The following is a 21,766-nucleotide window of genomic DNA, read 5'->3' as shown; positions in this document are numbered from 1 at the left end:
CAGAAGACGCGGCGGCTAGGTTAAGGGTTTTGGGGGAGAGTAGAGAGCAAACTTGGCTTTCTTTGATTACCCAAACTCACATAAGTTATAGTTTACAAGGAACTATATGTGAATGTGTATATAGGAGTTTTACTTGTGCATGATCATGACCGTAAGCGATATGTTTGAATAATGAATAGTCCGCTGATGTAATTGCATCTTTCTCTTCGTTACACGACATCTTTTGTTATAGTTAACCATAAAACCATCCTTTAGTTTTTCTTCCAAACTAATTAAGAACGCCGCCATAAATTTATATGATTGGTTTTCTTGGTAAGAGAATTATATGATTAGACATTTATGCATATCATACAAAACTGATTGAGAACGTGTGGTGTGGATGCTTTAACCAACATTTGGTACATTTCACATTTGGCTCAGATTAAAGCTCACAATTTAGTGGTTTTATACACCAAACATACATGTAATCGATCTAAAGTCTAGTACGTATACGGACTAAGAAGTTAAGCTTGAAATTTGGGACTTACATATGTATACATATACAGATATATATACTGCAAACGAGTTAACCCTAGGAAGCAGATTACTTTCCAACAGACAAAAAATCGAAGAAAGGAACATGACTTTCGTTTTTGTTGTCCGAGTCATTGGGATTGCTTTGGTCTGAATCTTGATCAATAACCTCGCTCTTGTTTGAACCCGTATCTACTTGTAGAAAATCGTAGAACTCGATAGGCTTTTTACTCTGATTTTCTGTTCAAAGAAAACAATTAAGATCAGAATTATAGTTAAAAAAAAAAAAATCAGAACTATAAGTTATACTTTAGCAAAAAAAAAAGAAGAATATAGTTTATGTAGGTTGTAACCATAGATGTATAAAGACAGAGATAAATTTAGCGTAATGAAGAAAACGATATGTACTATACTTAAACAAATGATATAATACTATACAACAAGAAAATAATATGTGTCACACAAAACTGAATTTTATCACAAAATTTGATCATGTTACACTTTCTCCCATTTCAAAATTTTTGAAACAAGTCAAATTTAAGGCAAAAAAAAAAAAAATTTGGAACAAGTTTTACCAAAAAGAAAAAACTGGAACATGCATAAATTGTAGTCACCAATCATAGCAACAAACATATGAAGATGTAAACACACTTATATTTATATAAAAAAAAAAATTGAGGTTAATAATTACCTTTAGTATTTAAAGCAATCTTTCCGGTGAAAAACTCCTTGAGGAATTGAAGATGATTGATATGTGAGAATTGGTAAGGGTAATTAACAACGTCTCCAAGTATTCTCTTCCCATCACCAGAACCCATCATGGTTTGTTCAGTCGCCATTAAAGACGAAGTCATGGAGGGAAGAATACGAGGCTTGGAGGTTTGACGTGTGCGTCGAGCCATGATAACGTGCCAATGGTTCTTGACGGCGTTGTCAGTTCTTCCAGGGAAAAGCCTAGCGATGATGGACCACCTATTCCCGTGGATCCGGTGAGCAGCTAAGAGTCTTTCTTCTTCGTCTTCCGTGAAAGGGTTTCGGTTTATTCTTGGATCTAATTGATTAAACCATCTCAATCTACAGCTCTTACCTGCACATATAGAAGCATATAGTTAATTTTAAACCAATATATACATCTTTCAAACCCTAGTTTTGTGATAGCTCTACGACCAATCAACCCTAGAAGATAATTACCAGATCGACCAGGGAGCTTGAGTGCTATGGCGTTCCAATTATGAGGACCATATTGTTCGACCAGATCCTTGAGCTTCTCGTCTTCTGATGGTCTCCAATGGCCTCGACTACACATGATCTTTTTTCTTTCTTTGCACCGATCTATCAACTACCTAACACCTTTATCTCAAATGTACCGATTGAAACCAATACAAGAACAAAGAAGTATACTAAGAAAAGAAAACACACAGATGTTAACTATATGGAAACCCTAAGTTTTTTTCTTGGGGAAAGGTTGGGGAAGATGGGTACGTGGGAACAAGAAGAAAAGTGAAGAGCAACCGCACGAATACATATATATATAGTCTATTATATAGTTTATATATAAATATGAAGAAAGAAATAAAAATGCTGTAAAAAAAAAAGAAATAAAATAAATAATTCGTTAGAGAGTCGGGAGAGTTTGGACAGACCTCTCCACCGGCGACTGATGCCAACGTCTTCCCTAACCAACACGACACCCATTTTAAGTAATCTATCTACCTTTTCTCTTTTCTCTATTTTCTTTAGATCTTAATTAGTTAATAATATATACTGAATAAATATATATATGTATTATATATATGTTTTAGATATAAGGGTAGAGATTGCTTGGTGTGGACTGAATTTCGTTAACCTCTCAACGTCTCTTCGTATAGTATTAATAACTTCATGTTTTTCTCTAAGTTCTAACCTACACCCGCTACTTCAAGCCACCAATATTCATCTAAGTTTCTGTGTTCTTGGGCAAACTATGTACTTGCATATAATAAACATTGACAAAGACAAAATTATTGACATTCCAAACTGATAATTTTGTGAGTTTTGTTATTCCATTTTTTTATTCAAAGTAATTCATACAAGAACAAATTTCGATTATAAACTACAACATTTTGATAACTTTAGTTGCATGATTATAACAATAAATTATAAACTACAACATTTCGATATTCTATTTTTTTAATGCAAAGTAATACTTGCATACAATATTTTTTTCTTGAAATGTTACTTTAAAGTTGTTCATGTTCAAAAGTTAGCAAAAAAAAGTTGTTACTTTAAATGTGTGTTTATACATATACGATCTATGTTTTTCTTGTGTATTCTTATAAAGAAAAATCTTGAAATATTACATTAGATGGAGCATGAAATCTTTGTTATTCAATAATATGTGGATTCCAGCCAGCTACATATTGCCTTTGTTAGTTAATGAGTGATACTGCTGATTAAATGTTTAGAATACTTTCAAAAATAATTATTTATATATAAGTTCTTGATTCTATAAAGATATTGAAATTAAATCTGATAAAAATGAAAAAAAAAGGAGTTTGGTAACAATGTTGTGGACTTCTGATTAAATTGCAGGTCACATATATTCTTGATGGATAGGTTCTGATAACCTTTCAGACCTAATCAACGTTTTTTATCTCCTAGCTAGCTTAATTCGAACTGATATAACGTGGACAGCATACAACTAACTTTTTTTTTTTTATCTAAAGTTGAATCATTCAGCTTTTTACCATCGCAGCCTTAACTAGTAAAAACACTGACTAGGATAATCGGATAATTAGTCAATTTTAGTATTTTATGTCCTCTTGTAAATTGTTAGAGAGATGATGTCATACATTATTAATTTTTATGCAAAAATATCGAGAGTTAATGACGTCTTATGTGGTCAAACATTATGTCATAAAAATGAAAAAATGGTCAAATATTTGGTCTCCAAGCATGTCTTAGTTTCTTTCTTGTCCAAAACGGAACTCTACAGGTTTCGTACTTTCAGGATTAAAAACAGCTTATCAGTTGCATTGAATGTTCCGTGGGGTTTCTATTCGAACATTTCTCAGTTTTGTATTATCATATTATTTATTGTTTAAACAAAGCCGAAACAATTGCTGGTAAAGTTAAGTAGGAAAAAAAAACAGAGAGTTAGTTGGGAAAGGAGCCATAACCAATTTCATTTGTTCTATTGTTAGTTAGGAGAGAAGCCTTCTTCAGTTTCAGACCTATCATAACTAAACAGAACATGTTTTATTCAACAAATACTCATACATCTTAACCGAATCCTGATTCCATTTAGCGATTAGTATACCAGATCGGTTTTCACTTTTAAACTGTACCAAATGTTGACAGAGACTCGAACCGACCAGGCGTTAACCAGAAACTGGTGAAACCTTTTTTACCTTATTAGCAGAACGATGAAGTCAACATTGTTCTAGCATCATATTGTTATAAAGAATCTCTCACATCAAAAGAAGCAGAATAGTAATGAACATGAAGAAAACAGACCTCTCCACGTTACATAATGTAATGCTAACCATCATACAAACATTCCGTTTATGTACGCAATAGTCAATACAATAACTTTAAAACATACCATGCGCTGTGAGAGCATTCCCAAAGAAACCAACATAACTATTAGACAACTGACCTTGATAAGCTCTCATTGCTTCTGAGAGAATGAATCTTTGGTCCAGAACTGGAGACAGTAATCAACGAAACTTAGCAAGATCATCATCTGGAAGAGCTCCTCCCAGAACATTTGCATCGCTGCCTCTATGACATATATGGTCAAACTGTTTTTTTCCAGTGCCCATTACTTCCCTCTGAGCTTTGTACTTTTCCTCTTCTCACTAAGCGCAAACCGCCTCGCCATACTATGATTATAAAACTTCTTCATATGCTCAGAAACCTTATGGATCACCTTGATGTTCCCAACCTCGGACAAACGCATCAAAAAAGAGTCAAACGCTCGATACGGCAGTTTCATCCCCTTGCTCACAACCTCCTCCAGGAGAAAACACGCCTCCTTCTCCCTCCCACAGTCAAAAAGCCCATTCACCATAGCACAGTAAGTCTCAACATCCTGACCACAGCCTCTCTCATCCATCTCCCTCCACGTACTATAAGCACCATCCGGATCCCCCATCTCGAAAAACATCGATATCAGCATGTTATACGTCTGAACACTAGGCACACAACGCGTCTCAACCATCCTCTTATAAAGCTTAACCGCCTCACCGCTCTTCTTACTCTCACACAGCACCCTAAGAAAGCAGTTATAAGTGACTATATCAGGCGGATACCCTTTACTACCCATCTCATCCAAGAACCTATACGCTTCCTCGACCTTTCCAGCATTACACATCCCTTCAACCACATCCTTGTACGTCGACACGTCAGGAAGACACCCCATGGCTATCATCCGCCCTATCAGCTCAAAACATTCATCCTCCTTACCACTCTTCGCTAAAGCCACAATCATCAATGCGAAAGTCCTCGCCGTGGGGGCGGAAACAGCAGAGCCTTTAGTAACCATAAACTCAAACAGCTCAGCGGCCTCATCCACCATCCCCGCTTGACAAAAAGCATCAATCGCCGCGCAGTAAGTGAAGTTCTCAGGCTTATGTCCAGCTCCAATCATCTCCTCCATCAGCTTCATCGCCTTCTTGGGATCCCTAACTCTACAGCAACCAAAGAAGAGCACATTATACGTACTCGCGTCGGGTTTGACTTTAAACCTCATCTTTCTAACCAAAGCTTCAGCTTCTTTGACAAGACCACACTTGCACAACGCGTCGAGAAGAAAGTTGAACGCGTTGATCTCAGGCTGCGTCTTGACTCTGATCCGTTTCCGTTTAGCGAACTTCTGAACGTGAGTCAAGTACCTCTCGCAGTACTTTCTGAGAATCTCTAGCATTACGTCTGCAGGTACGGATTCTTTGTTGTTTCGCTTCATGTAGTCGAGCATGTCGATCACGATCCTGAACTGTTTGTTCTTGTACTTGGTGCTCGACAAGATGTCGATCATCTCGTTGTAAGTGGACGGCTCGTGGGAGTAGTAATGGGCCTGGTGTCCGGCCCATGTGAAGAATCTAAAGGCCGTTTTTTCCTCGAATTGGAGCCTCTGGAGGATTTTGGAGACTATTGGGGTCGTTAAAACGACGCCGGTTTGGGATAGGGCCGTTTCGAGGTCGTCGTACGGGTTTGGGTTCGATGTTATGGCTTCGTGGAGGACTCCGACGGCGTGATTGGAGCCTTGTGTTCTCGCTTCGTGGAGGTTTGATCTTGGTGAGGATAACAGAGTCGTGGAGGAGGAGGATTGGGTCGAGATTGGGATCGGTTTTGGAGGGAAGGTTAAGAGATGAGAGAGAAGTGTGGACCTTTCTAGTGGTGGTGGTGGTGTTGATAGATGGAAGGAGGATGAAGAGCGGAGGATATAGGAGATCACCAGCCTTCGCATCATCGGAGAAATGAGGGTTGCAGTTAAAGACGCTGTAGGAGACGAAGCAGTGGAAAGGGACGGCGACGGAGAAGAGAGGCTTTCAAAGTTATTAGTGGCCTTCTTCTATTGGGCCTGTTACATTTTTTTTAAATCATATGGGCCTGTTACGTTTTTCAAAGACTATATACAAATGAAACGTAATTGGTACTTGGTAGGCATGCATAAATAAATACAAGAAAATAGATAAATAGGTGAAAAGTATATGAATAATTTCATTTTTCCTTTTTTATACGAAATATGCTTGTCCTTCCAAAAAAAATCAATTTTTTTAACCCCAAGTAGTAAAATTTTAAATGTATGTTTAATGTTTGATTTTTGGGCAAATCTCCAAAATAGCACATTTCTAAGTTTATATCACAAAAATAACACTCAAAAACTAAAATGACCAAAATAGCACCTTTCTAAGTTTATCCTTTAAAAATTTTAATTTTTTTATTTTTCAAAGTTTGAAATCTTATCCCCAAAACTTCATTTCTCAACTCTAAACCCTAAACTCTAAACCCTAAACCATAAACCATAAACCCTAAACTCTAAACCCTAAACCCTAAACTTTAAACCCTAAACCCTAAACCCTAAACCCTAAATCCTAAACCCCACCCTTTAACTCTAAACCCTAAGTTTGTGACTTTTGATAAAACATTAAGTGTTATTTTTGTGACTTTTGACCTTGAATGCTAGTTTGGGAACATAAACTTGATTCAGTGCTTGTCTTTTTCTCTTGATTTTTTACTGGTTCATACAAAAAATGTTGATAATTAAATTTTGACTAACATCTGTCATAAAATTATAGTATTAAATAGATATAACACTATTGTATGATAATTTTGTCTGTCGTTATATATTATTGATGAAGAATCTAGTTTTGGGTCGTTTTAGTTGACTGGAAGCAATTATCTCGACAAGAACGGTATCATCATTCTTTAGTGATAGGCTCCATAGCGGCATCGTCGGTGGTAGAGATCTCGTATGTAACGATGATAACAAAGGTACACATGATGGTTTTGTAAACTAAGATGAGCTTGTTGATCACTTCTTAGTTAGCGGCAAGAGTTTAGTTTATAGGGTTTCTAAACCCTTTAATTTGTTTTATCTATAACCAAATCCCTTTGTTTATTGATGCTTGTCAGTCTTAATCTTAGTCGAATCATGCTTTATATCATAATCTTAATTAAATTAGACTTGGTAAGTCAATCATTCATCCTAACTTTTTGGATTAAGGACTTACGGTGAAAATAAGACAAAACATCGGAGCAATATATCAATGAAAACAGCTTATCATCATTGTTATACCTTATATGATTGATGATATATGTCAATGTCTCAATGATATATGAATAGTGACATATATCAATATATTTGAATAATGATATATGCCAATAAAATCTAAATAACAATTTATCATATATATTTTTTTTTTTTGCTCAACTGATCTTACAATGACAAAATTTTAGGAATGTGACGTGCCTCCCCGGTTGAAAAAAAGGAAAACAGGGAGAGACAAAGAATTTACAACGACAAAACACAAAGACAACTAGATTATCTATAGTATTTATGTATAATAACTTGTATCAATAATATAGAACAACAATCTATTACCAATGATATATGAATATACGAGTAATAAACTAATAACTAATAACATATCATTGGGATATACAAATGATGATTTATCAACCCCAATTTTTTTTTCCACCACAGCTCTATCTATTCTTTTAAATACGCAATCATTTGTATCTAAGTTTTTCGAATACTTAAACAGAGCATCTACAAAGGTTTAAAATGTAATAGGTTTAGAATTAGAATAGTTCATGACTTTTGTTAAAGAGAAGAATCAGTACTCGTGACCCACTAGCAACAGGTGATGATTTTTCTAATGAATGGTCCCCTCAAGTGACCGTTAGAGAATCTTAGCGTAGTCTTTCCGACTCTCATTTTAGAATCATTGCACCTATGTTAACGCATTTAGCATTACTTTTCAGAAAACTATTTACACAGTCTCTATTTACTATACGAAATGATGCAAATGGAGATTGGTTAAAAGAAAAGTGCACTACATTATCATTTGGTTATCCCTTTTCGCAGTATCATATGCAGGTCTATTATTTGATATGGTAGCGAATGAGAATCGTATATTTGCATATGTATATGATATTTTTCATCATTCTCTTTGGTACTTGATTTGGTTACGATCCACAACTATACATCGTCAGTTTAGGAACAATAATTGATATCTAAGCAAACCTGACAGATAGCAAGAAATCGAAACAAAAGAAAATCCAAATCCAAACCAAAATTAAAATAACATTTGTATATAGTATTTTTTATAAGAGTATATATATATATATACTGTCTTGTGTTACATTGTATATTCTTATTAGATTGTTACTATAGTACGTTAATTTGTATAATGACTAGTGATCAAACCGAAACAAACCAGTAATAATTTATGAGTGATGGTAGTTGACCAGTTTTGTTAATGCAAAATATATCAAAATCAAAATTCTGCAATCAACATATATAGTGTTCTGTAGATCTTAAGATTCCTAATGATTGAAAAAGAACTCTAACCCAGAATCTAAGAAAGAGTATCATATATGAATATCTATTAGATACAGCTGTATTTTTTACTAATATACTTTCTTACTAATAACTTTGTAAACGAAACCAAACAAACGTGGGGAATGAAATCTATGTTTACTTGTAACGATAGAATAGCAAACCATAGCTTTTGGTTGTTGTTAGTTGCAGTATGTGAAAAATACATAAATACGTCTCGTTTCTATAAAAGGAAAGCAAATCGTAGACGAAACGAACACAGAAAGATAGCTTGAGCTGTAGGTAACATCGACCAACAGTACATGTATAACCGAATGATTGAGGACACGCGTCATCACCAACCGCACTGCCGCCCATTTAAATTTGTGTTCAGACCGTTGGGGGCGGTGAGACAGTCGTGATCTCCTAACCGAAATCTGGTTCATGAACCTGGACACGTATCATACTTCCACTGGTTTTATACAAATATCTTCTTGCGTTGTTGATACATAACCCCCACCCCCAAAAATAATATCAACGTCAGGTTCATAATATTACTGCCACGTGGTCTCTATATGACATCACTGCTATTTTCTAATCTATCACCAAAAAGCAAACAATGTTATTTTTGTGTAAGAAAATATTTTGTTCGGCTCCCACTGGCTTTATGGGAGATTTGAACAAAATTTGGACGTGGCATGCTTATGCATAGGGCGGTGCATTTTGTCTGTGACTTGTCAGTTTTGTGATTGTAATCAAAATTAAACATCTAAAGAGTCAATGACATTTTAGAAAATGACGGTATGCTGTTGATGTCATGTAACACACTTGCATTCGGCTTAAACCGCGCGAATGTCCTTAGTATAAAACTATAAATAGTCCAATTTGATCCATATTCGTGGCAAGTAGGAAGAATATATTACAATTATACATATACATGTAACACATATTTAAATAAAATAGTGGGTTGAATTTTTTTTTTTTGTTGCTAAAATAGTGCGTTGAATTGTCATGTAATATACACATTTATTCGGTTTGAGTCGAATGTATTTAGTATAAATAGTCCAACTTGATGCATTTCGTAACATGCAGTACAATACGTATACATGTTTAAATAAAGCACAACGTACGAGGCAGTTGACTATACCAATGAAACTACATACATAAATATATCAAAAGGTATTAAGAAAATAAAAGTTATTTTACACCAAAAAAATAAAATAAAAGTTATTATATGATCCTCAGAGGATAGTGCCAAGGATTTTCCAATTTTAATATCATAGAATCATGGAAACCAACCATATCCATGCGTATGCATGTTGGCGGATAAGTATTGGTAGTGTTGGACATCACCCTCCATACACATTTATTTATAGTTAAGAAAATTTCTTATACATTGAAACTGTGGGCAATTTGTCTTTTTGGTTTACATGCTCGTAAATTGAAAACCTATAGCTCTATGCTTGTAAACAGTGTCGGCTTAAAACTATATTAGACCTTTAGACAAATTTTTTTTTTTATGTATTATAATTGGTTAAACATAATATTTTAGACTGTAAGAAACAAACATAAATATGGACCTTTTTTATCACTAAATTTAGTTAATTTTAAGATGGACCTATGGCATATGCCATGTTTGCCATCCCCTAGAGCCGACACTGCTTGTAAAACATTTTCTTTCTTTTGCAATAAAATATGAATGCCTTCAGTCAAAAAAAAAAAATCGAAAACCTATACCAGCCATATAAAAATCTTCTGTAATTAAGTTTTTGATACATATATATATATATATATATATAATAATTTAATATCTTAGATTATGGATATTGTTTACATATAATACTTTAATTAGTTAAATCAGAGTAATTTATCAGAAAGTTGTAATTGATGTGAATATGTAATGTGTGGACAATATATTGGCAATGCTAACGATCTGGAAAAGTTCCACAAAGTGATTTCCTCTGCTAATTCATCGTACAAAATTTTAAAACGAGGAAAACGTAAAAAGAACTAACGCATTTTGCACAAGTAGTAAATCATACTGTAGAAAGGAACAGAACACATCACTTCGTTACACTTACCTAACACATGCTCAAAGCCTAATGACATGTAATAGGAGAAATATATGCATCGCATTTACTCCACAAATGTCTCATACAGAAAACTAACATGTGTACAAATTAAAGGGAAAACCACATGTTTCGTATGCTAAGATCCGAACTGGACAAGCGTATGCTACAAACATCATTTTTTAAAAGGACTAGAATTCATTCTGTATTATCTTAGAGAGAAAATGCACATTAGTTAGTCAGTTCAAAAAAAAAATGCACATTAGTAATAAGCTAGTATACAAAACAACTGTAAAGCTAAGAGCACCCACATATTACCTTTTGCGCATAATTTATTTTTCTTTCTTTTTTTATGATCGTTGTCTAGCTTGAACGTTTAAAAACACCTTTAAGAGCATCATTATTAGGAGTTTCTTAGCGTTGGGTTATTTACGGAATATAAAAAACCGTCTTTTAATTTTTAACTAAAAAAGCTAAGAACCGGCTCTTAAATAAGATATTTAAATAAGATATTTAAGAACATGATTATCCCTACACCCCCTTATGGGGTGCTTAAAATTTTTTTTTTTAATTTTTTTTATTAATAAAAGAACTAATTGCGGACCGCCACGTGTTAGTGGGGTCCGCAAACAATACAAACAACGACACTAAAATAGGCGACAGAAGCAACCATTGTTGGTTTTTTGCGGGACCCACCGAGTATTATATTAATTTTTTTTAAGCACCTCCCTTTTAATCCCCCGTTAATCCTGCTCTAAGAGCCGATTCTTAGTTTTTTTAGTTAAAAATTAAGAGATGGTTTCTTATATTCCGTTAAAAACCTCAACGCTAAGAAACCTCCGATAATCATGCTCTAATAATTTAAATGACTTCAACTGTTTTCTTTGTAGCGTCCAGTCATTCACCAACCAACATTTTGTAGGAAAGCTAATGCAATTTAATTGATTTTAAATTGAGACCTTAAATCAGTATACAAAACTTTTTGAATTTTTTTTTTTTAATATATTGCATAGTGAATACTCCATCTATTTCCAAAATAATAGTATTTTTGTGTGTGTGTTTAATTTACATATATTAAGAAGGCATTGTTAGTTAATTATAAATGCATTATTTTCTATAATTAGATATTTATAATAATTTAAATTAATATTATTCTAATGAAGTCTGTTATTGTTTTTGAAATTTATAATTTATCACTATTATGATTATTTAATAAAAATGCATCGATTTTTTTTTTATCATCAACTTATACAGATTTATAATGACTCTGTGAACCAAACATGAGAGTTGCATCTATATGAACGATGAAAGACGGTTGTTTTCTTACACTGCGTGCTAAACATCGAAAATCTTAAATTATATTCTCTCCGTTCCCGAAAGTAAGATTTTTTAGATTTTTTTCTTGTTTCACAAAGATAGATTTTCTATATTGTTAAGGTATTTTTTTATACTTTTGAGAAAACATTAATTGAGAATATTTGAATTGATTAAATTTCATTGGTAGAAAATTATTGGAAAGTGTATAATAAAATAAAAAATAAATTAAATTATAAAATATTTATTAAATTTTTAATAAGCGTGTATACTCTAAAAAATCTTATTTTTGGGAACCGAGAGGAGAGTATATTAAAAACATTTATCTTTCTGTTTTAAAATGGGTAGAAAACCTAAAATGCATAGTAAACTAAACTTTAATTTAAATGAAGAAACAAATCCATTATAACTAACTTTTTTATTTGTACAAAAAAAAATTAGGCGGCAATGAATTCAATTAAAATCAATAATAAAACCCGTGATTTTTTTTGTCAACAATTATAAAACGGGGGCTCTCGAAAGTCTGAAAGAGCATTAATATCGTCCATAAAGTTGAAATCTGTGACCCCTCTCAAAGTACCCCTCTCACCTTCTCTTCTCTCCTCTCTTATATTTTCATTTCATCATTCTCCTCCTCTGCTCTCTCTCTCTCTCTGAGCTCCCATCCCCTTCTTTAATTACTCCTTTCTCAAACCCCCACGATTTATACCCTCGCGATTTTCTCGAATCGAACACCAATGAGGAAAGTTCAGTAGCATTCTTCTTCGCAGCTCTTTGACGGTAAGGTTTCAGATTCGTACCCTTTTCGTTCCAGAATTAGGGTTTGATGGTAATGGAATGTTGCTTAAAGGCTCTCCCTTTTTCATGAATTGAGGCTTCATTTATTTAATTCAGCATTATCGTTGACGACCCTTCACTCAAAATCTTCGTTTTTGTTAATGTCAAATTGCTAGTTTCTTTTTTAATGGGATTTTTAGTTTAAAGCTTTTGAATTAGTTCCAAAGTTTCATGCTTTCTATGTGAGTCACATGTTTTTTTGCTCATTAAAGTCTCTCTCTTTCTTGTTTTTTTTTCTCTTGCAGCCATCACTTGTCTTGTAGTCAAGCCAAATAATTCTGATAAACGTCAACAGGTAGGTGAGAAACTCAAAACTCTCTCTAATTGTGTTCGGTTTACGAAAACCACATCTATCTGATACCTTCATTTGTTTGTTTGTTTGTTTCTGATTGGACAAAAAATCAATTATGAATATTGTATTATGGCAGATGGCTCGTGAGTTTAGTTTAGTTTAACTTTCTATCTTATGAATCTAGTGGACGAGAATTGAGTTGGTTCTATATTAATTAGTTTCAAGGTTCATAAACTCTGTTTCTGTTTTTATCTGTGGGATTATAGATTTTCTTTAAGCTCTAGAAATGGGATGCTTTGCATCAACCCCCAAGGACTCTGGTGGAAACAGAAGAAAGCCTACGAGTATTGGCGACGTTTCGGTATATGTTCCCGGTTTAAGGATACCTAAGCCTGTGGAGTTTTCTCAGTCACTGGGTGATCAGTTGCCTAAGACTTTTGTGGAGCGGTTAACAGCTTTGAGAACGAGAATAGTTGTGATGGCGAATCAAGAAGGACCGACGATAACGAGAACTAGGAGGAAGACACAACATGGTATGTGATGTGAGAATGTCCTTGTGTGTTTCATTTCTCTGTTTTGCGTCTTCAAATTGATGGAGTTTGTTTCTTGCAGGAGGTTCAACGCTTGCAGATCTCCACCAAGCTTTGGAAGATTATCTACCTGTTCTATTAGGATTAACTAAAGATGGTAAAACAACATTTATGTGCTTTATAAATTGGTTCCGTTTATTCTGACATGCATTTTTTTTTTTTTTTATGTTTCAGGTAGCCAATTACAGTTCAAAGTACAGTTTAATTGGATAAACCAGGAGGATGAGGAAGAGGTGTGGTAATCAAAGCAGTTTTTCTTTAACTGTGCTGTTTTGTTAGTTCTTTGGCTTTAACTTTTACGTTGAAGGTGGTTTGAGTATATGACAAGATTATATTTACCTCTATCCAGGAAACAGCCATGTCAAACGTTTGGTATGAAGTACTGTCGGTTTTGCATCTAATGGCAATGCTACAAATGTCACAAGCCAATTTGCTGCTGCTTCCTAGAGGTTCCACTGATGGCTACCATCCAAAAGTATCTGAAGGTTAGATCTTCAGAACTCATAAGCACCACATTATTCTCGAGAATTGAATTTGTGAGTTGTGTTTTGAGTCCTCTTTAGCCATCCAAAGCGGATTGAAGGATTAACGTTATACGTTTTTTAAAAATCTATTATAGAAAACAGACGAGCTTCAATTGATATATTCTTAAGGGCAGCTGGATACCTTGACTGTGCTGTCAAGCATGTCCTCCCTCAGTTTTCAGCCGAGCAAAGGTTCATATATGATATAGTTTCTATTGTCAACTGTTATAATTATTGATACTTGTGAACAGCCTTATTGACATGGCCCCTTTTTATGTTTTCTCCTGTTCTACAGGAGAAGTTTACCTGTTGACCTAGCAGAAGGAGCTCTACGGGCTCTTTGCTTGCAAGCATTAGGCCAGGTAGAACCTCTGGGATATATTTAACTACCTATGATGTGCTACATGTGTTTCCTAGTATATCTGTGAACCATAGTTTTCGTGAGCCTAGGTTAGATATAGAATAGCATTTTCAAATCTCTTTTTAAAGGTTTAAAATCTCTGCGTTTCTGATTCAGGGTGTTGATATCCAACTTGGTATTGCGATTGATAGCTCAAAAGCCACTCTCGCAGTGAAACGAAGACTTTCATGTGAAATGGTGAAATACTGGCAGCAGGTAATCCTTTAGCTAATCAAATTTGTTTTCTTGTATAACCTCTTTTGTTATTACTTCAGTATAATAATTAAATAGGATGCCGCTACATAGATTAGTTGTTGTTAATGGGATTAGTGAGTATCATCCACTTATATTAATGGGGAAAAAGTCAATAAACAAAATGAAAGAAGAAAAATAAGTGGTGATGTCACTATCTCGAAAGTGTCACACTAACTTGTGGCGGCTGATCACACCCAGGTTTGAGGGCGGAACTAGGATCATAGGACTAAATGTGCTTACTAGTTTATTCTCTATCGCTATATCATTTATTTAAACGAGAGAAGACCATCTAGAAGAAAGCTTTAATTACTACTTTTGCCCCCCTCTTTTCTGAAAGGCTCATGGAATAGTTGATATGTATTTTCTAATGTAAAGTTAATGATGATTTCCGCGGGTTGAAACACTTTTTGATGAACGCTGATCAGGCACAGGACAACTTAACGAATCTTCCATTAGCAAATGGCTGGGGAGAAAAGCATATGCTCTTTGTTAAGTGGAAATATGTTGAAGCTAAGGTACTGTTTGAACATCATTCTAGATAAACTCTAATAAACTCTAGTTATCTATACAAGGCTTACTTTTGTCTTCTATTTCCATTTTCTTGCTAAGCCACTTGGTATCTATGTGTATTGGTAATGCCAGGCTGCAGCTTACTACTACCATGGATTGATTCTTGATGAAGGAAACACAGAGAAATCACATGGCATGGCGGTTGCTGCCTTACAAGCTGCAGATGAATGTTTCAAAGAAAGCAAGAAAGCAAGTGAGGCATTCAATGCATCTTCACCCACGTCAAGGTAACTCCATCTCATGTACCTTTTGTAGTTTGATCACCTGTATCTATCTACCTATCTATCTGTCGGTCATTAATATATCCATAAACGTTTTAATTCAGGACCCCACCGCTTTTCGGGACAATGAAGTATCTATCAGAGAAAATACCGAAAGAAACTTCAAGTAAAGTCAGGATAAACCGTGATCTATACTCATATGAAAAGTGAGTTTCAGCTTGACATGTTTGTTTGGTTTCTCTGTCGTCTCTTTTGCTGTAAAATGCTCATCAATGTTTTGTTGGTGTTCATTTATAGAATCATGGAGACGGCGCCAACTCTTCCTGATTTTGCCTTGGCATTGAAACCTGATGAGTACCAACTCCCTTCTGTAGATGCATCATGGTCCGAAGATAGGACTAAAAGCTCATCAAGTCACATTACAGGCAACCAAAGATAGAGCAGTGGATAGAATGAATGTTACCTTATAGAGTACAAAGCCAGTGGCCGCCATATAAAATACCAAATGGTATTAGCTCTATAAACTACTTTTATGATTCCCCAATTGTTGATAATATGTGTAAGAAAATCTCCCTTTGTGTGCAAACTTCCAGATTGGATCTGTATAAGTTTCCAGAAAAAAAAAAAATCAAGGGAACATGTTGTCTGTATTCTGTATGTTTGTTTAGTGCAATAAAATCATATTCTTTCTGCAAAATATAATTATCATTTTAATACATGTTAATCTCATTTTCATAGTACAGTAAAAATTCTATTAATGTTGGGACTAAGAGTTATTATTAATTTACAAAAAGTTTTATTGTTAGATTTTTTTTTTCTATTTTGAATATTTTATTTATAAAATATGAAAATAGTTGATTTTAATGTGTATACATTAATTAAATTTTTAGAAGTTAAACTTTCATATTGTTTTACTATTTCATTTGATGTATATTTTTTATTTTATAGAATTTAAATGGGGTTTTCGATATGATTTTACTAAATATTATTAAAATATATTGATTTTTTTTTTTAAAATATATATAGATAGATTATCAATTTATGATTTTAATGGGACCATACTTTCTAAACAAATATTATCTTAGTATTTTATCGATTTGAGTTATATGTTGAATCGATCCAATTCAGGACCAGAAAAATTTATTAATTTATCGAATATTCATTTATAGCGTTTCTACTGTAAATATATTATGATATTAAATCTGTGCGCACTTATATGCATATTATTAAGTTGGATAAGAGGAGAGTATATGCTTAGATCTTTGTCCACAGGGACCAGAACTTAACTTGCCTATAAAACATCCATCAATAGAGGAACCTTTTTGCCCTATTATACCTTTTATGTTAAATTCACATGAACCCCAAGAAAAGCAAAAATGTGTAAAATGTGATTTTGCTTTCAACAAATATATTCTTTTTGTTTACTTGTACACTTATCTTTCCCAACTTTTATTTCTAAGGAATAATCTTCTCCCCCTTCCTTCTCCTTCTACTATGTCCCCTTCCACAGCATATGCTCATTACCCTTAATGTATCCTATAAATACATTGTGATTATCACCTTGTTTCATCAAACTACTACATCTCATTCATTTCAATCTTATTGAGTAAGGTTTGAACCTTTCTTGTCGTTTCTGTAACAAAAAACAACAACATGGCTTCTGCTTCATCTCCAGCTATGCTTGAAAGATCGGATTCTATCGCTGACAAAATGCCTGATGCATTGAAACAAAGCCGGTACCATATGAAGAGATGCTTTGCCAGGTTTTTCAAAACTTTAAACATCAAACTCTTGATTAGTTTCTTTCTCTTTGCTACGTTTTGATTAGTTTCTCTCTCTCTTTGCTATGTTTTAGCTTTGTTAAAGAAGGAAAGAGGCTAATGAAGCGCGAGAATCTGATGAATGAGATAGAGAAATGTATAGAAGATAGCCTTGAACGCAAGAAGATCATGGAGGGTCTCTTTGGTTACATTCTCACTTGTACTCAGGTAATAGATTGATCTTCATTACCATCTGCAATTCAGGCACGGTTTAAAGAAGTCTCTTAGATATGTAACAAGTTCATCTGCTTTAACTACTCAGGAAGCAGCAGTGGTTCCACCGTTTGTTGCATTAGCCGCGAGACCAAACCCTGGTTTCTGGGAGTATGTTAAGGTCAATGCTGGAGACTTAACAGTGGATGAAATCACAGCCACGGATTACTTGAAGCTCAAGGAAACTGTTTTCGATGAGTCATGGTTAGTAAGAGATTTACATAAGGCATTTAGAGCCATGAGTGTAATCTTTTTATTTAAATCTTTTGTAGGGCTAAAGATGAAAATGCATTGGAGATAGACTTTGGAGCTATTGATTTCACAACTCCTCGTCTTACTCTTCCTACTTCGATTGGAAATGGAGCTGATTACATCTCTAAGTTTATATCTTCTAAGCTTGGAGGCAAATCTGATAAACTAGAACCATTGTTGAATTACTTGCTTAGCCTTAACCATCACGGAGAGGTATCATTATTTCTTGTTTCCATATTCATTTGCTTTCTTCACAAGTTATCTCACTCCTGGTAATTTATTTCTGCAGAATCTTATGATCAATGAAGATCTCAACACAGTTACAAAGCTTCAGAAATCTCTGATGATTGCTGTGAATGTAGTCTCCACTTACCCCAAACACACGCCTTATGAAACTTTCTCACAAAGGTAAAAAAAAAAAAACACAGCTCAAGATTCTTTTACCTTCCAAGATGAACTGGAACAAGAATCTGATTCTTTCTTAGGTTGAAGGAAATGGGATTCGAGAAAGGTTGGGGAAACACATCAGAGAGAGTTAAAGAAACTATGGTTATGCTCTCACAAGTTCTTGAGGCACCAGACAGTGTGAAGCTGGATTTGCTCTTTAGCAGGCTTCCCACAGTGTTCAACGTTGTTATATTCTCTGTCCATGGCTATTTTGGTCAGCAAGATGTGCTAGGTTTGCCAGATACCGGAGGCCAGGTACTTGCATAACAAGTCTTCAGTTTTATTAACAAGATGAATCTTATTGGTCCTATATTGGTGTATGATGATCTTATAGGTTGTTTACATTCTTGATCAAGTAAGAGCATTAGAAGAAGAGCTGCTCATTAGAATTAACCAACAAGGTCTTGGATTCAAGCCTCAGATTCTTGTGGTGACAAGGCTAATACCTGAAGCAAGAGGAACAAAGTGTGATCAAGAGCTAGAAGCTATTGAAGGAACCAAGCATTCTCATATCCTCAGGGTTCCTTTTGTTACAGAGAAAGGAGTCCTCCGTCAATGGGTTTCACGGTTTGATATCTACCCTTACCTTGAGAGATTCACACAGGTAATGATGATACATGTGTTTCTTCTTATTGTCTCAACAACAAAAAGCAAACTAAAAACCCTCTTGTTTGCAGGACGCAACGAGCAAGATTCTCCAACGCTTTGATTGCAAGCCTGACCTCATCATTGGTAACTACACTGATGGGAACTTGGTTGCATCTCTAATGGCCACCAAACTCGGTGTCACTCAAGGAACCATTGCTCATGCGTTGGAGAAGACTAAGTATGAAGACTCAGATGCAAAGTGGAAAGACTTAGATCCTAAGTACCATTTCTCTTGTCAGTTCACAGCTGATTTAATAGCAATGAATGTCACTGACTTTATCATTACAAGCACATATCAAGAAATAGCAGGAAGGTTAGTTCTTTTCTTATAGCATTAAACATATTAAACATTAAGATACAAACTCATAAAAACTATAACTTGTGCAGCAAGGAAAGGCCAGGACAGTATGAGAGTCACACTGCCTTTACCATGCCTGGTCTATGTAGAGTTGTCTCTGGCATTGATGTGTTTGATCCAAAGTTTAACATTGCTGCTCCTGGGGCAGATCAATCTGTGTACTTCCCTTACACAGAGACACAAAAAAGATTGACTAAGTTTCATCCTTCAATACAAGAACTGCTTTACAATGAGAAAGATAATCAAGAACACATGTAAGCAGTAGTCTCATTACAAATAAACCAAACACCATTTGATTCTTGAGTTAACCTAACTTGTAGGTTACGTTTTGAATGTGTCCTAACAGGGGATATCTAGCGGAAAGAGAGAAACCAATCATCTTCTCAATGGCCAGACTTGACACAGTGAAAAACATAACAGGTTTGGTTGAATGGTATGCTAAAGACAAGAGACTAAGAGAGATGGCTAACCTTGTAGTTGTTGCTGGATTCTTCGACATGTCAAAGTCCAATGACAGAGAAGAAAAGGCTGAGATCAAGAAGATGCATGATCTTATCGAAAAGTATAAACTCAAGGGGAGTTTCAGATGGATAGCTGCTCAAACAGATAGGTACAGAAACAGTGAGCTTTACAGGTGCATTGCTGATACAAAAGGAGTCTTTGTTCAACCTGCTTTGTATGAAGCCTTTGGTTTAACGGTTATTGAAGCCATGAACTGTGGACTACCAACTTTTGCTACGAACCAAGGTGGACCAGCTGAGATTATCGTTGATGGTGTCTCTGGTTTCCACATTGATCCCAACAATGGTGATGAATCTGTTGCTAGAATTGGAGATTTCTTCAGTAAGTGTGGCGAAGATGGTTTGTACTGGGATACTATCTCTAAGGGTGGTCTTAAAAGAATCTATGAGTGGTAAGTAGATATGAATCTTGAGATGCAAGTTATTGTCACATTACATTTGCTAATATTTAGGGTTTTGAATCGTTTGTGTAGCTACACATGGAAGATTTATGCTGAGAAGTTGTTGAAGATGGGAAGCATGTATGGATTCTGGAGACAGGTGAATGAAGATCAGAAGAAAGCTAAGCAGAGATACATTGAGATGTTTTACAATCTCCAGTTCAAACAATTGGTGAGATTTTTTTTAACAATCTGAAGCTTAGTATTGATGATAGCTACAAGCCTACAAAACTAACCTTTACAATGCTTTCTTGTAGACCAATGAAGTGACAATCCATGAAGATAAATCTTTGCCTTTGAGATTGGCTTCACTCCGTAACCTCCTTCCCAAGAAACCAACATCTCTTGGAGGAGGAAGTAAGCAAAAGGAAGTGAACGAAACCGAAAAGATGAAACAGGAAAGTAAAGTTGGAGGAGAGGTGAGAGAGGGTTTGCTTACAGCTGAAGCATCGGATAAGATGAAGAAAGTTTTAGAAACTTCTGAAGAGACACAGAGGCTAGAGAAGATGAAGATTGCGTACGGACAACAACAACAGCACCAGGGAGTTTCGACGGTTAGGAACTTGTTTTGGTCTGTTGTGGTTTGTCTCTACATCTTTTACGTTTTGAAGCAGAGGTTCTTTGGTACTTACTCGGTTCAAGAGGATTAAAAAGTCTGTCTTGGATAGAGAAAATAGAAACAAAAAAAGCTGTAAATATATAATGAATGGAATTTACCATCAATGTAAAGTTCTCATTAATAAAACATATAATCAATGATAAAAACTTCATGAATCATTATTTTAATAATGTTATGGCTTACCAGATTGGATAACTTTATAATTGATATAACACGTGTGCGTACCCGTCTGCATGCATTAATTATGAAATTTTGTAGAACATTTCATTTGAATTAACTTCGTTTTGTAAGATAATAAATAATGCAATGAATCGGTCCATATGATAATTAAATTGGTATATAGCTAATATGGAGCAACGAAGGCAGAAACTGTACGTGAAGTTTCACTTTATTCAAGGTCCCAAAATAAATGTGGTATGATGAGAAATTTATAATCTAATTAATTGATCCTTTTTCAAAATAATGTTAAATATTTAAGGAATATAATAAGGAACACATGAGTGGTAAATTAAAGACCAAAGATGATAATAAACAATAGTATTTGATAAATTTTCTTCCTAAATGATTATCTCATCAATAACAAAGGCTTTTTCTGCATGACAAATTCATTACACTCTCTTTAGTTCATCAATAGATTTGTATTTACTTATAGCATTTACAATCTCCTCCCTTACGTTTCGATATCATCCTAATAGTGAAAAGATAACACCAAGAAGGTAATTCTCAAATCAATTTTGATTTTGAGATATGTTTTTAAATGATCAGGTTTTTCCATCAACCTAATCAGGTTATTAATTAACTTCTTACCACTTTCTTCAGCTACGCTTAATTTCTTTC

At 34.6% G+C, this 21,766-nt stretch overlaps 4 protein-coding genes across 4 annotated transcripts; 2 read left to right on the top strand and 2 right to left on the bottom strand.

The window, feature by feature from the left end:
• Positions 1-426: 426 nt before the first annotated feature.
• On the bottom strand, positions 427-1,993 carry LOC106300372 (transcriptional activator Myb-like). Its single transcript, XM_013736501.1, has 3 exons — positions 1,705-1,993; positions 1,205-1,600; positions 427-753 (listed from the first exon to the last, which is right to left on the bottom strand). The coding sequence occupies exons 1-3, from the start codon at positions 1,817-1,819 to the stop codon at positions 584-586; spliced, it is 681 nt and encodes a 226-aa protein (XP_013591955.1). The 5' UTR covers positions 1,820-1,993; the 3' UTR covers positions 427-583.
• A 1,974-nt stretch (positions 1,994-3,967) lies between these two features.
• On the bottom strand, positions 3,968-6,167 carry LOC106300369 (pentatricopeptide repeat-containing protein At1g73400, mitochondrial). Its single transcript, XM_013736500.1, has one exon. It carries the CDS (start codon positions 5,963-5,965, stop codon positions 4,316-4,318), a length of 1,650 nt encoding a protein of 549 aa, XP_013591954.1. The 5' UTR covers positions 5,966-6,167; the 3' UTR covers positions 3,968-4,315.
• Positions 6,168-12,445: 6,278 nt separating this feature from the next.
• LOC106296337 lies at positions 12,446-16,110 on the top strand. The gene is made up of 13 exons (XM_013732452.1): positions 12,446-12,702; positions 13,005-13,058; positions 13,318-13,584; positions 13,664-13,738; positions 13,816-13,874; positions 13,991-14,126; positions 14,261-14,357; positions 14,461-14,527; positions 14,683-14,781; positions 15,246-15,335; positions 15,463-15,617; positions 15,716-15,817; positions 15,909-16,110. Exons 3-13 carry the CDS (start codon positions 13,338-13,340, stop codon positions 16,048-16,050), a joined length of 1,269 nt encoding a protein of 422 aa, XP_013587906.1. The 5' UTR covers positions 12,446-12,702; positions 13,005-13,058; positions 13,318-13,337; the 3' UTR covers positions 16,051-16,110.
• A 1,088-nt stretch (positions 16,111-17,198) lies between these two features.
• LOC106296386 (sucrose synthase 6-like) lies at positions 17,199-21,046 on the top strand. Its single transcript, XM_013732512.1, has 12 exons — positions 17,199-17,374; positions 17,467-17,599; positions 17,694-17,848; positions 17,917-18,109; positions 18,186-18,304; positions 18,382-18,598; positions 18,678-18,947; positions 19,021-19,304; positions 19,379-19,603; positions 19,696-20,262; positions 20,344-20,482; positions 20,568-21,046. Exons 1-12 carry the CDS (start codon positions 17,265-17,267, stop codon positions 20,958-20,960), a joined length of 2,805 nt encoding a protein of 934 aa, XP_013587966.1. The 5' UTR covers positions 17,199-17,264; the 3' UTR covers positions 20,961-21,046.
• The last annotated feature ends 720 nt before the right edge of the window (positions 21,047-21,766 follow it).

The sequence above is a fragment of the Brassica oleracea genome, chromosome C6 (assembly GCF_000695525.1).
Source record: "Brassica oleracea var. oleracea cultivar TO1000 chromosome C6, BOL, whole genome shotgun sequence".
In the NCBI taxonomy this organism is placed as follows: domain Eukaryota; kingdom Viridiplantae; phylum Streptophyta; class Magnoliopsida; order Brassicales; family Brassicaceae; genus Brassica; species Brassica oleracea.
Note: the sequence above shows the minus strand (reverse complement) of the source record. Positions and strands in the feature narration are given on the sequence as shown.

Excerpts from the sequence above, each read along its gene's own strand:
- LOC106300372 (XM_013736501.1), bottom strand. The coding sequence starts at position 1,819 with ATGTGTAGTCGAGGCCATTGGAGACCATCAGAAGACGAGAAGCTCAAG. Across the intron at positions 1,601-1,704 it reads CAAGCTCCCTGGTCGATCTG|GTAAGAGCTGTAGATTGAGA; the intron begins GTAATTATCTTC and ends CTATATGTGCAG. Across the intron at positions 754-1,204 it reads GATTGCTTTAAATACTAAAG|AAAATCAGAGTAAAAAGCCT; the intron begins GTAATTATTAAC and ends TTCTTTGAACAG.
- LOC106300369 (XM_013736500.1), bottom strand. The coding sequence starts at position 5,965 with ATGATGCGAAGGCTGGTGATCTCCTATATCCTCCGCTCTTCATCCTCC.
- LOC106296337 (XM_013732452.1), top strand. The coding sequence starts at position 13,338 with ATGGGATGCTTTGCATCAACCCCCAAGGACTCTGGTGGAAACAGAAGA. Across the intron at positions 15,336-15,462 it reads GGAAATATGTTGAAGCTAAG|GCTGCAGCTTACTACTACCA; the intron begins GTACTGTTTGAA and ends TGGTAATGCCAG. Across the intron at positions 15,618-15,715 it reads GCATCTTCACCCACGTCAAG|GACCCCACCGCTTTTCGGGA; the intron begins GTAACTCCATCT and ends GTTTTAATTCAG.
- LOC106296386 (XM_013732512.1), top strand. The coding sequence starts at position 17,265 with ATGGCTTCTGCTTCATCTCCAGCTATGCTTGAAAGATCGGATTCTATC. Across the intron at positions 17,849-17,916 it reads ACTGTTTTCGATGAGTCATG|GGCTAAAGATGAAAATGCAT; the intron begins GTTAGTAAGAGA and ends AATCTTTTGTAG. Across the intron at positions 18,110-18,185 it reads GCCTTAACCATCACGGAGAG|AATCTTATGATCAATGAAGA; the intron begins GTATCATTATTT and ends TTATTTCTGCAG.